General features: G+C 46.2%; 3 protein-coding genes across 3 annotated transcripts in view; 2 read left to right on the top strand and 1 right to left on the bottom strand.

Annotated features, from left to right (window-relative positions):
* Positions 1–1,689, top strand: part of LOC307239039 (pleckstrin homology domain-containing family G member 3-like) — a 31,063-nt gene extending 29,374 nt beyond the window's left edge. The window contains exon 18 of the mRNA XM_080012253.1: positions 55–1,689. Within this exon, the coding sequence (XP_079868379.1) occupies positions 55–830 (776 nt within the window). The 3' untranslated portion in view covers positions 831–1,689. The remainder of the gene's footprint in view (positions 1–54) is intronic.
* Positions 1,690–2,931: 1,242 nt separating this feature from the next.
* Positions 2,932–8,869, top strand: xgb (x globin; the record flags this gene model as incomplete). Its single annotated transcript, XM_080013003.1, has 5 exons — positions 2,932–3,095; positions 6,020–6,127; positions 7,746–7,866; positions 8,502–8,582; positions 8,735–8,869. 5 exons carry the CDS (start codon positions 2,932–2,934, stop codon positions 8,852–8,854), a joined length of 594 nt encoding a protein of 197 aa, XP_079869129.1. The 3' UTR covers positions 8,855–8,869.
* A 79-nt stretch (positions 8,870–8,948) lies between these two features.
* srp14 (signal recognition particle 14) lies at positions 8,949–13,286 on the bottom strand. Its single transcript, XM_080013004.1, has 5 exons — positions 13,167–13,286; positions 12,586–12,658; positions 12,210–12,322; positions 10,158–10,190; positions 8,949–10,023 (listed from the first exon to the last, which is right to left on the bottom strand). The coding sequence occupies exons 1-5, from the start codon at positions 13,188–13,190 to the stop codon at positions 9,934–9,936; spliced, it is 333 nt and encodes a 110-aa protein (XP_079869130.1). The 5' UTR covers positions 13,191–13,286; the 3' UTR covers positions 8,949–9,933.
* Positions 13,287–13,662: the final 376 nt, after the last annotated feature.

Raw genomic sequence — 13,662 nt, 5'->3', positions numbered from 1 at the left:
ACGGAGCGATGTAAAACCTAATGTGCATTTTGTCTCATCTGTGTATAAATGCAGGTAAGCACAACCTGACTGCTGCCTTCAACACATATGACCAGGTAGTCATCCATGAACTGAGTCCCTCGGAGCCAGCCTGGACCCCAGGTTTGGGAGCCACATCCCAGGCTGCACCGCCCTGTTCCCTTGTGACCACTACCCCCACCCCCAACAGCCCGGTTCAGTCAGAGACCTTCCACTGGCCTGACGTGCACAAGCTGAGCTCTAACTACGCCCACCCCCGGTTGGACCCGGGGCCCCCGCGCCATACGAGGGTGGGTCGTAGCTGCTCGGTCCCTGAGAGGATGCTGGAATGCTGCACCGAGAGGCTCGGGAATTTACCGTGGAACCCTACAGCCGACTCATCCAGTGGTTATCCATCCCTAACGACCCACATGGGATCGGCGGACTCTGTGGAGACCCTGTCCGGCACGGCGCAGCAGAGGAGTTCTGCAGGAGAGGACCGGCCCCAACCGCACCCCCAGCTGTGCCGATGGAGCTCCTTGGACACGCTGCCGCTCCATGAGGTGCAGAACCTCCAGGAACCCGTCAGAACTTGCTACATAGCCGGTCAGGCCACGCTACCCAGCGAACAGAAGGTCATCATAGTCGAAAGGGTGGCTGGAACCTTGCTGGTGAACGAGGGGAGGGCCGGAGAACAGGACTGGGGCACCCACCACAACGAAGGCTCGCACTGTGCCAAGACGTCCGCCGCCCTGCGTTCGGGGAAGAAGACGGAGAGCAAGCTAGTGAAGAACCTGCGAGAGAAGTTTCAGAGTTTAAGCTCTGGCTCATGAACGCTTGTGTCCAAGACCGTTGTGGGCGTTAATCATGCTTCCGTTCTCTTGACCACCATGGGTCGATCGTGGGGATGATATCTTTTTTTTTTTTGGGGCCAGTAATCTGCTTCTTCATCACTGTTCAAATGCTTGGGTGTTTTTCTTCCCAAATTTATTTTTGTAGTGCACAATCCTTCTTGTCATGTCAATATAGTGGACACTGGGTGATGATTTATGCTATCACCAAAATACAATATTGAAGGGATGTTATTGGTTATTTGGTAATGTCATTATAGTTTCCTTGAGATTGTATAAATGCAATATTTTTACATTGTTTTGTATACACTGTATAATGCAATGTTTCGATAAAGCAGTCGTGTGTGTGCGTGTGTATAATGGAAGGAATTCAACAATTTGACGGGGATTGATGTGTTACCTTTTTTTGTTTTGTTTGGTGGCCGCTTACTATTGGTGATTCATGCTGAGCACTATAATCATGTAATTGTATACGGTGTCACTAGAGTCTGGAGGGAAATGACAAGCCGTGGGCACGTGCTTAACGGTTGCAGACTGGCCAGGATTTACTGTATAGTCTTAAAGACAACGTGGTTGTACTTTTGGCAAAAGCTCGGCACAATTTGACCTCTCGACAGTGGAGGCTTTTTATCCTTGAGTATTAATTGATGTGGAAACATAATGTTTGGCTCCCACTTCTAGCTGCTTCTCAAGACTGTTTTCATACATCACTGGAGATTTGTGTCCTCAATGGGTTGTATATTATCTCATGTTATTTATGAAATTGTATATTGGAGGGGGAGGGGGCTGTTCTTCTTAAAATACTGTCTGTAATTATTTTTTCTTTATATTACAGCAAATTAATAGAATGTGACTGTTTTCACACTTGAAATCGTATGTTCATTCAGTGTCTCGAGTACTTTTAGTTTGGCTAAAATATGACTTCAAATTATTTTCCTCCAGCAGTCTAGTAGCAAGGAATACTTTGCTTTCAACTTGGGAGGAAGCAGTTTTTATTTTCGCAAAGGATGCAAAAGAAAAAAAAGGCATTATCTTGCGTCCCGGTACTAATAAATGCCTTGAAAATGACGAAAAGAAGAAAAACAAAAAAAAACGTAGAGCTCGCTATGCAGAGTTATGGAATTGCGCAAGTATGCATATACATATGTTGGAGGGAATACTTTTTAGAATGTAATTTAAAAACAAGTTTTAAACCATAAAACATCAATTGCACCTGAAAGATTTGACACATTAACTCAATCTTTAAGTTTTTTAGCATATTTATGACGTAAACATCTGCTACGTTCTTGTTCCATACTGTATCTCTTAATGGTTTAAAAAATATATATACTTAAAATAAGATTGGATTTCAATGGCATAGTGAGTAAGGGACCCAAAGGGATCCAAATCCCAGAATTCCATTGAACAATGTATTTTTCCACCATCAATATCCAGGTTCACCCTCGTCTTCGCCCTGAGACTACCTTGCGCTGCGCCCGATCTTTGCATTCATAGCGGGAAAAGGCGGACCCCGCCGCCAACGATGGAAAAAGGCATATAGGGATTTGAGAAACGCATATACATTGAATTGCTGTTTACTAAAAAGTACCCGCCAAGCGCGATTCGATTTTTTTTTGCTTTTTTTTTTTTCCAACAAAATAAATCTTGTGGATTACCACTTTAACTCAACACGGTCGCGTAAGGGCGCAAGGGAGCTCCTATGAGGCTAAACACATGAGATGTGAGATGTGAGATGAGCGCCTTAACCCTATGTCCCCCGGATTACATTTTTTTTTTTAATTTTATTTTTTTTCCTCCCCAATTCTTTAACTATAGTTTGGATTACTGTGCGTGTAAATAGCGGCGCCCACGGCCACGCCCCCCTCCAGCCGGTTCCCCGCCGAGGGACGCTTGCTTCAGTGCGCGGCACAACCCGGCGCTCCGTGCGCTCCTGCTCCTCCAGCGCCCGCTTCCCACTCAACCCGCCGCCGGGAACAGAAAGGCGAACACAGATCTAATCGACTTGGTTATTTTCCGTTCGACGCAAGGCCATACCCTCGAGGCGTTTTGTTTCATACATTTTTTTTATTAGTAGTACAACACCATGGGCTGCGCAATATCTGGCTTGGCACCGAGACCGGGGGCAGAGCTGGGGACCACTGCGCGGACCCCGCCACACCTGACCGAGGAGCAGATCCAGATCGTCAAGGAGTCCTGGAAAGTTATACGGGATGACATTGCCAAGGTCGGAATTATAATGTTTGTCAGGTGAGATGCTCTTATCGGTTTTCAATCTTTCAAATTTCTCCATTCCTGGAAATTTTGTATATATATTAAATTTTTATTTATTTTTTATATGAGAGTAGGTACAATAAAACTGTATTAATCCCCGGGGGGATTCAGGAAAAAAATAATTGTAAGGCAAAGCTATGCTCACACATTAATAAAAGAAAAGCTTAGTTTCTCCACCCTAATGTAAATGGTGGTTATTATTTATTATCGTCCACACATTACAGTGGAAATAGTTCCACAATATAATCTATAATAATAAACAAGAGGAATGCAGTGTGTTGCTTCCCAGCCATGCATCACTTCCCTTCTTTTAAAGGGAGTTTGATGATCTCATGCGATGATCTGTCGTTGATTACAGTCGTGTTTCAGCTCACCGTACTGTAACAAGCCAGAAATTGCACACTCCATTTTCTCCCCCTGAGCCACCGTCCTCCACTGAAGAGGGATCTCTACTCATCACATCTCTCCACATCCAACCATAACCAGTGCTTCATCATAAGGCATCATGGGAGTAATAACCCCGCTGCCATATTACTGACATCGCATCCAGCCTCCTGGAGCATCTCTTGCCCCATCCCATGAATGCTGTTCTGGTTCACAGATAATCGAGGCAGACATCAACTGGCGGCCGATGCTGGTGGATCTAGGGTGTGTGTGTGTGTGTGTGGGGGGGGGGGGGCATAGCAGATGGCAGGGTGCCCAACGAGAGGGCCTCTTGCCCCAGGGGTGAACCATGGAGTTGAGGAGATTGACCTTAACGTGTTAGCCCGGAACCACATTGGCCTCCTATGGAAAAAAATAAAAATTTCAAAAAAGAAAAAGGGCCAGTGCAGCCCCCGGGGGCTGCAAGACCTGTGTCTCACAGATGAACATCCATGGATGGCTTCCAGTCCGACTTTGTTTCCCACCATATCTGTCCCCTCGGTTTGCACGCAGCAGAGAGGAATGCAGGGGGGCAGGGGTTGAAAAGCGAGGATGAACGTGAAAAACCTACATTTGTGACTGCCAACCCACTTCAGAAAAACCCAATGAGCTCCAATTAAGATAAAAATTGCATTATTATGTCGTCCTACACCTTCATACATAGTGTCTTTGTGTTGAAGAGGAGCATATGGAACTCTGCGTCACGGCATTTCGATGTGTTTACCAGACATCTATCACGTCTCCTGCGCGCTCATCAATGACATGAATAACAGTGAGAAGCCACGCGAAAACAAAAACAGCTCCTCCTGTTGCGGCTTCCCTCTCAAAATAAAATCCGCTTCACCCAAAAACACAGGCACATCACCGCCCATCTCTCTGAGGCGCATGTATTTATAGATTATATACAGAGTTTACTATCGATTTACCCCATCTCGCAAAATATTGGTCCCGATGATGAAAAAAAAAAAAAAAGATGTGTCCCATGTGAGGTCAATGTTCGATCAAAATATCGACAGTGTATTTGTCTGTTGCCGTTAGAATTATCAAAATATGCCAGGTCTCTAATTATCTCAAGCACGAGGATTGTTCGCATAATTACTTTCAAATGTAGTGATGACTGTGATTAATGGGTCAGGACTTCACTCAAAAAGGCAATGCCGGTCATGACTCATCATACTATTATTGAATAACATACTTTTCTGTCAGGATCCTGAAAATACAATTTTGATATCATAAAGCAGCGACAATGACCGCCAAAAAAAAAAAAAAAAGGCAAATTAAAATCTGTAGACTGGATAACAAACCCTTCCCGAGGATGATAAGATATCAACTGAGCAGGGTTAGTAATAGATATCGTTTGAATTAATGTCTCTGTGTCATCTTCCTGGATGTGTGCGTGCGTGCGTGCGCGGTCGCACGACGCGCCTGGCCTGCGTTTCAAATTCCTCTCCCGAGCGCCGAGAGGGGCTCCGGCCTTGGCATCGCATCTCGTCCCCATAGAAACAGGTTCACTCCGCGTTCTGTTTACACAACACTCGTCGGCTTGGGGCTCGGTCTGATGAAGTGTTACGGCCGAAAGTACACAAGCGGCAGCGGATTTTGGACGCCGGACGAACGAAAAAAACAAAAGCCCGCCACATTCTCAAAATCGCCGCGTGGGGGGGGGGGGGGGGTCGTTAAGAGGTTAACGGGTGAACGAGACACAAAGCTTGGCGACGGCATCACCGGCTCTCTAAGCACAAGTGAAAGTAATCACGAGCGGCAACAGTTTGATTATAAGCGTCGTCGGTGAAACCCGAGGACACTTTGCACCAAAGCCCTCTCCGTCGTTTATCGGACGATGTTTACCTCACCGCGACCTCCCCTCTCACCGCTCCCCGCCCGCGCTCCAGCGTACACCGTCGGCGGGGGAACAAAAACGACGCTTGCCGACACGGGGGGGGGGGGGGCGTGCGCGCAGCTGTTCCCGCCGCAGCCCACGCTCTAACGCGCAGCGCCCGATTGAACTCAAAACGGAGAGACCCTCGCGTTGCTCGGAACCTCTCCGGGGTTTGGGAGGAGAATGAGGTGAGCTGGTTTTACCCATTGCAACCTAGAGATTCTACCGATGGAAAGAGCGTGTCCGCCCCCCCCCCCCCCCCCCCCCAAAAAAAACGAGGCACAATCTGACCTCTAAACAGGTGAAGGACGCGTTGGGAGCGCGGGACGGATGCGATCGCCGGAAGGACTTGAGATCTTTGTCGGCCGCACGAGCGCATCGCCCGCCGCTCTTGAGGACGCCTGAACGGAGAGCGGGGACCTGGCTTCGCCCACGCCGCGGGTTTTTTTTTGTTTCGGTGAGGTAATGAATACGTCGGCTGGGGGTTGGGGCCGTCGGGTGTTGTTGATGTTGTTGTTGTCTGCCCCCACCACCCCACCCCCGCGAGCGGCGCTCTCAGCGGCTCACGGACGCCTGCTTCCCGTTGTCTTGGTAACAGGCTGTTTGAGACCCATCCCGAATGCAAGGACGTCTTCTTCCTATTCCGAGATGTGGAGGACCTGGAGAGGCTGCGGACCAGCCGGGAGCTGAGGGCCCACGGCCTACGGTCAGTGACGGCACCGCCAGTGATGGCCCGAACCCCGCGGAGCCCCCGTCGCGTAGCCGAGCACTAGGCCACAGCATATGACGACATATAATCAGAACATAAATGCCGTGCAACAGCACAACATACACTGCAACACAGCTTAACCCAAGAAAGAATAGAGAAAGCAAAGAAACTACTTTGACATTTTTATTTTGGCAACAGGGCTGGAATTATGTTTACAGCTCTTCTATTTCTTACAATGAATGTTAGTGGTAATCCCTAAGACCGTCTGTGTTGGTCACAGAATTCCATTCAAAATTGCAAGGGTTTTTTTTCCCCCAACATCTATGTTTCTCCTGATCAATTGATTGTTTTTTGTGATTTTGTGATTAGTTTTCTTTGTGCGGTCATTTTTTTCCTGTGGAAGTGCATCCATATTGCGGTACACCGGCTGCTTTTCATTGGTGGCGGACCCCGCCACCAACAACGAAAACAGCAAAAAAGTACATGGCGTAAACAAATCCAACGGCTGTTTCATAACAAGCGCCTGCGAAAATAAATGGTACCAAACATGGGATTTCTTAATCAAAATAACCTGAAGGATTTCACCTTTAAATGCTATGTATCTGTCCACTACTCAGGAGAACGAAGGTTTCCAAAGAGTAATCATGGAAGTCTAATTATACGATATTATTTATGACTATTATGACTATTGAATTAAAGTGAGTGTCCATTAGCGCCCGTGGACAGTGCACGTTGCATTTTTGCACGGCCCCTCGCTCACTTGTTTCTCCGCGGCACATTAGGTCTTTGTGTTCCTCTCCACATAAGGCCAACGGAGCCAATTATGTCGGAGCGGCTCGAGGTACGGAGGCTGCCATGACATTACAGCAGCCCCGGAACCGGGATACGTGTTATGCGCGCGCCCCGACGTGAAGCTGCCGCTACTGGAAACTCTCCGATCAGGACAAATGGTCCTCCAACAGCACTCAGGGACATTAGTACAAATGAGAGTCAGGCAACGAGAGACAGAGCGAGTGCATTACCTTTTTTTTTTTTTTATTAAACATATTCAACATCATTGTACTCAAAACCTCCATTCCATTCCACTTCCAGTGCGGTAAAAAGGGATGGGCGCGAGCCGCACTGGCACGAAAAAATAAACTCAACCCCGATGAACTTACTGTTCCTGTTCCGAATTAATATAGTATCAATGGAGTGCATAATGGGGGGGATTCTCAGCGTGGGGTCCGGGAACCTCTGGGGGGGGTCCTTCAAGAGGTCCCAGGGGGCTGCCAACAAATTTATTAATAGTTATGGTTGACCTTGCAGTAATAAGGCTTTAGAGAAAGCAGGCTTACGACTGTTCTAATCGTTTCACTGTTAGGGTATGGAGTGGTGAATAAATAATATCTGACCCGAAATCACCGTGTTTGATATGGAGAAAGGTTGAGAATCACTGTGTGAATAGGTGGATTGCGTAGATAGATCCTAAGTGTCTCTCACTAACAAATAAAAGTAAGAGTTACCACATACGCTTAAACGGTAAATCAGATTTGTGCTGATATCGGCAGCGAGACAGTTGTGTTCTGTAACTTAAAGCCGACCGGTGTGTGTGTGTGTGTTCTCTCTCCGTCAGTGTGATGTCCTTCATTGAGAAGAGTGTGGCGCGGCTGGACCAGCTGGAGCGACTGGAGACTCTGGCTGTGGAACTGGGGAAGAGCCATTATCGCTACAACGCGTCGCCCAAATACTACAGCGTAAGATCCGGGAGGCGCAGTCGCAGCGGGCCACACCTCCGCCTACTCCCCGTTTTTCCATTACGTTCAATGTCATTTTGAATAATCCGCTAGGGATGGGCATCGTAATGAGGCAGCTACTTTGTCGGAAAACTCGACCGCACAACATGCTTCCACGCCCTTGTGAGCCTATTTAAGCGACCAGTCCGTCTTTCTTGCATAAATGGGCATCAAGATGACGTGAGATTGCAAGATTGTCCGTATGCAAACATGACATGACTTGTCTTTTTTTTTTTTTTTTTAATCTGAATATCAATTGCAAACTTTGGGTAAAACTGAATAATATAAGTCCAAATAATATCCCTATTTAAGCAGGCGCCACTGTGTGATTTTAGTGGGGAAAAAGACACGCACTCCTTTCCCGGCATGACAGGAAAATAAAATAGAAACCGTAGTGTTTTAATGAGTCGCATGTAACAGAATTACGACGACACACACGAGACAACATAATTTGTAATTCAAACTTTAAAAGAAAACATACCATTTTGCCACTTTGACCCATTTTTCTCCTGTGGATAGCACAATACACCTCAATTTCAATTAAAATCCAATGTGAAGAGCAGTGTTTTCATCTGGGCTATTTTAATTTCTCTCAGTACGTCGGGGCGGAGTTCATGTGCGCTGTCCAGCCCATCCTGAAGGAGCGATGGACCTCCGAGCTGGAGGAGGCATGGAAGGTGAGGGCGTCGCTCAACCGTTGCCCCCCAGAATCAATTCCGGGGGGAACCGCTAATTTAACGTGACCATACTTGAAGCATATAATTGTTAAGTAGTGCCACATTATGGCGTGTCCTCCGCAGATAACAGACATGATTTGTATCTTATCTAGAGCCTGTTCTTGTTCCTGACCAGTCTGATGAAACAAGGGTACCAGCAGGAGGAGATGACGCATCGCCAAGTGACCGCCTCCCCCAAGGAGCGCGCGGACAAGAGTAACACCGTCTTATGAGAAACTCTGGGACAGGACACACCCCAGAAGACCGTTCCCAAAAGCTTAGTGCAGAAACGTGGCACTGTAGCCATGTAAATAGTGTACGTATATTTTACAATTGTGTATGTAGTCGTTTTCTAAAATTACGTTGATCCAGTCTCGTTTGAAGCCGCGGCAGAGGACGACTGACCCCTTCTTTGACACCACCCCTTCCCCGTTCAAGTGTTTACTATTTTATGACAGTGCAAACTGAGGGATTTTTAACAAAACACTTTATTTCTCTGAAGTAGGCTGTATTCCTGACACCCCGTAGCATGGCACCATAACAAAATGTTTGGGAGTTGACGTGAGCAGTAGTTGCACCTACAAACTGTGATGGTGGTTGTTAGACCTAGCCCGGCCTCTGTATGCACAGACCCAAGACACTTTTCAGTAAAACCTACTTTATAGAGCTCTTCTATGTTAACTTAAATCATGGCCTTCTTCTGAAGGGTTTCCTATGTACATTTTAAATTCATGTCATGAGGGTAAACTCAATTATTTCTTTAAAAAGGGGAAAGAAAAAAAGAAAAAAGAAAAAAGATCTTCACATCAGTATGAAACAAAGTCAAAATGCTTTTCGCATTCAAACGCCCTCAGAAGGTGGTTGTGATTAGTTACTAATGTCAAAGACATATTGTTCCGAATAGAAATTTTAAACCGGGAAAATTAAATAAAATCCTTCCCAAGAGTTGGTCAAATCAAATCTAAACGGCAGGACAAATGTATAAAATGTGAAAGCCGATGTTTTTTTGGGCTGCATCACTTTGGCCACCTTGTTGTCACCGCGAGTCCCAGACAGAGATGTTTGGGGTGAACCAGAGCTTTTGTACTCGCTGCAACATCCTCCGGTATTTTGCTGCGGTTCACCGATGGTGTTGAATGGCCGGGGATAAACAATTTATCGTGCAAACAATGGCATGATATCAAAGCAGTCATTGGTGGACAGATGGCGACACTGAGGCCCGGAGGGAAGTGAGAGAAGCGGGAAGCCCTCCCCACTCCACCCCCCTGAGATGGTACAGGCCAGACCAGGCACCAAAGCTAGAGTCCGTGGCTCATTGAGTGGCTTTTGTTTTCTTGCTTTTGCTTTTCTTATCTTTCTTCTTAAGTCCGTCCATGTGCGCTCTAAGGAGATTGGAGTACGCCTAACGAAGATTCAAGGGAGAAGATTTTAGAGGGAAAAAATATACCTTACATGTTGACAACTCTACTTTTGTGTGGTTAACCCCATGCATAAAAATATATGAACCGTGCCAGAATAGCAAAACTAACCACCTACCATCTGAAACTTGATAACTTCTTTGGTGCTGATCTGAAAATGAAATGACAGGAATTTGGGAATTATCAACTCATGTAAATGGTGTCATTTTGCATTAAAGCAGCACTATGTAACTTTTGGTGTTTGGCACCTTTACAGATACCGAGTGCAATTGCACTTTTACACCACTGTCATAATACTCTGTCCGGTGTCCGAAACAAATTTATATCACCTGACAACCTTATAGGTCCCGTTTCAACAACAGTCTGTGTTACAAACGCAGATATAATATACACCTAGGTTACAGAGCCCCTTGCACGGACCTTGCCGCTTCCTGGAGCTGCTCCCGGTGTAGGTACCAGTTCTGCTCGGCCTGGCAGATCCGCTCACACACATGAGTCAGAGGGTAAAACAAACCCTGTGGCGCAATGAGGTGAGGGCTGGCGCACGGTGGCTGAGGTACGGGTACCGGGCGCGCATTGAGGAGATGGAGCGTGGTACGGTTTGTATGAGCATTATTACTGTACATTTTTATGATTGATCTTTTTAGATTCATTTTACTCGGCAAAAGAAAACGGTAATCACCAGAGCCAAACATCAAGCAAGTGCCATAGTGCCGCAAAGCGTAACACACTTTTCGGGCGGTTTCTGGAGGAGAAATTTCAAAAAACGTAACTATAATTCTCTGATTGCTCTTTTCCACTGCGGACATTGGCATGTAAATAGACACGAGAGTCTCATTAAACCCCGCGGCACAATGAAAGTAAAACGATCACAAGAGGGTCCGGGGGAGCCGTGGACTGAGTGCCTGGGCCGCTGCAACCTAGGCATATACAGGTACTCCTCACTTAACAACCGAGTTCTGTTCCTAAAACCAGGTCGTTAAGCTAATTGGTCGATAAGCGAGGACCCGTGTTATTTCACGGTAAGGGGGCGTGGCCATTGCGAATACTAGAGTAGTGAATAGTGACTGACTGCAGGAACAAGACTGAGAATGGTGATGAGATGAGATGTATAGTGTATATGGTATATCTAGTGTATATAGTATATAAAGGGTGATGTGTGATGAGATGCTTGACGCTGAGATGCTGCAGTATTGTAGACAGCGTACAACACAGACTGGTCAGAGAGCTGGTCGTACGTCCGAACGGTCATTAACCAGGTAAGTCATTAAGTGAAGAGTACCTGTATTATATTTGCGTTTGTAACAGACAGTTATTGAACTGTGACCGATAAGGTTCAAATTTGTCCGGTAAAAATTATTATTTTGGGACACCGGCGCCCAAATACCAAAAGTAACAGCGCCGCTTAATGTCAATTGGCGATCATTTATCTGCCAGTCTCCCCAAGCCTACTAATCTCTATACACAAGACTATGTACCAAAATTACTTTGAAGCTGTTATTTTAAAAGGTTAAAAAGTAACAGTGTTGCTTTAAATATGATCCATTAGGCCTCCCTTTTAAAAGGTTAATCGGGGTCTCTGAGGTCCCCAAAATACATTTGTCAAGTTGTTTGGTGAAAATACCACTCAGATCGTACATTCTAACATGCCGCCTCTATAACCCTCCTGTTCTGAACAGGCTGTTTCATTGGGTGGCGCTTCCCTCCTGAGGCCCCTAACACTGTAAGCCAATGGGGTTGGAGCATAACTTCCGAGTTCCGTTATATGTAGTCCGTAAACTCACTTATTTCACTTTTTCAGCCCACCAAAATCCAGTTGCTAAATCTCCCTCATATTAGATCTACAGGGCTTAACTTAAAAGTTAGTTCCAACTTTTATTGCTTGAGGATGCATCAGATGACCATATTAAGAAATTCATGATCGGCTGATGTCAGCTCGTGCAGAGCAAAAAATAAAAAACGTTGGAAACCGAGTGTTCAGGGAGAGTGTTTTGTTCACGGCAATTCCTTTGTCACTAGTTTACCTCATTATTTAACACTTTGGCCACATCTTAATATGAACGCCACACACTGTAACATTATATATATATATGTGTCAGAAAATAAGGAAAAGCTTAATAGGCCCCCTTTAAAATATTTCCATATCCTACATGACGAGTGAACATCTTACCACTGTGCTGATTTTCTTTTTGCCGTCGGAGGCTCTTAGAAGACACTTATTCTCAGCTGGTTCGAACGACTCCGGATGGCCCTTTTTGGGAACCGGCTTGGTCCTCCCGTCATCTGCAAGGCAAAGACAACTCAGTGTCAATTCGAAAATCGAAAACAAAACTAGGGCAAAATCACAAGTTTTCAATGGTTGTGTTGTTTTTTTTCCTTCTACAAGGACTTTAGCACAAAGGTGGCTTTTTTTCCCCCCTCGAGGTTTTCCAGTACTTAAATTTCTGCGGATCAATTTCAAGGACCTGGTTCTTACCAGGTCATGAGTGGTCAACCAGGATTGTTTTCCTTATCACATTAATCGAGACGCTGGTGATTTTACTTACACTTCTTTAATGTGATGACAACACTCCCAGAGTTTCGACATTTCTGGAACAACCGTGTGAGCTCTGTTAGAAACTAAAGAGGCAAAGAATGGCGTTATTCATTCGGGTGGGGAGGAGTGCAACTACGGCAATGTATCGATTCCAACACGAAGACACGACACACCTCTTAATGTTTAATAAAATGTGAGTGAATAGATCGAAGCCATCACACTAACAATGAATGTCATCGGGGGAAAAAAGGACCTCATTTCAGACATGCCTGTGGAAAGTTTCACGTCACGTAAGCAGACACGGTATGGCTGCTACGAAAAGGTAAATTATCTGACCACTGACGTGCTTGGATGCCTGTATTGCAGGAAGATTAAAATATACACATTCTCAAGTAACTCCAGTTCAATATTCTTCTAATCAAAGCGGTGATCCGGCACAAGCTGTGCAGCAGCTAATCGGCGCGCGTTCATATGTATTGGCTCAGCTAGCCCGAAACACTAGCCACCATTTAGCTTAACATACAGTCCGGCATAAGGTTTAGACGTTGCGGAGGGGAAAGGTTCGATCAAATTCGACGGGTCGTACTGTACCGAGTCGTTTTCCAGTAGAACCATGATCCCCGCTACGGTCGCCGCCGTACCGTTCGCGCACGTTCAGCAAACGAGCTAGCCGTTCTGAGGCACACGTACTACTGCCTTAAGCTCCGCCCCTTGACCTTTGCACTCCCTCTGTAACTACCGGGTTGTTGTCGTCACGCTGCCGCCCGCTGGCAGGGCGAGGAGCTACATGGACGTCATCCCTATGTGGCGCTGCACTGGATGTGTGACGACGCAGCGCACACGTATGTATGTATACGAACGTTAAACGTCATGTACGTGCGTCACGCTTGGCGGCGGATCGGACGTTTGAAATCCTCGACTTCCCTCGGTGTAAGATGACAAACACACATTAAGAAGAAGGGAATGGTGGAGCTCACAACTGCCCGTGGTGCGAAAACACGTTTGCTATGACGCTGAAAAGCAAATAAATAGCCAACAACCTGGTGCAACAGTGGCGTTCACTGGGATGTTTATTGACCTCATTTCT

Source organism: Zeus faber (assembly GCF_960531495.2).
Source record: "Zeus faber genome assembly, chromosome: 13".
NCBI lineage: Eukaryota > Metazoa > Chordata > Actinopteri > Zeiformes > Zeidae > Zeus > Zeus faber.
The sequence above is the reverse complement of the archived record's forward strand: the minus strand, read 5'-3'. Positions and strand labels throughout refer to the sequence as shown.

Bases quoted from the DNA above. Each gene is read 5' to 3' on its own strand.
- srp14 (XM_080013004.1), bottom strand. From the start codon at position 13,190: ATGGTTCTACTGGAAAACGACTCG. The intron at 12,323-12,585 runs GTAAGTAAAATC...TTTGCCTTGCAG, and splicing joins TGTCATCACATTAAAGAAGT to ATGACGGGAGGACCAAGCCG. The intron at 10,191-12,209 runs GTAAGATGTTCA...TTTCATTTTCAG, and splicing joins AAAAGAAAATCAGCACAGTG to ATCAGCACCAAAGAAGTTAT.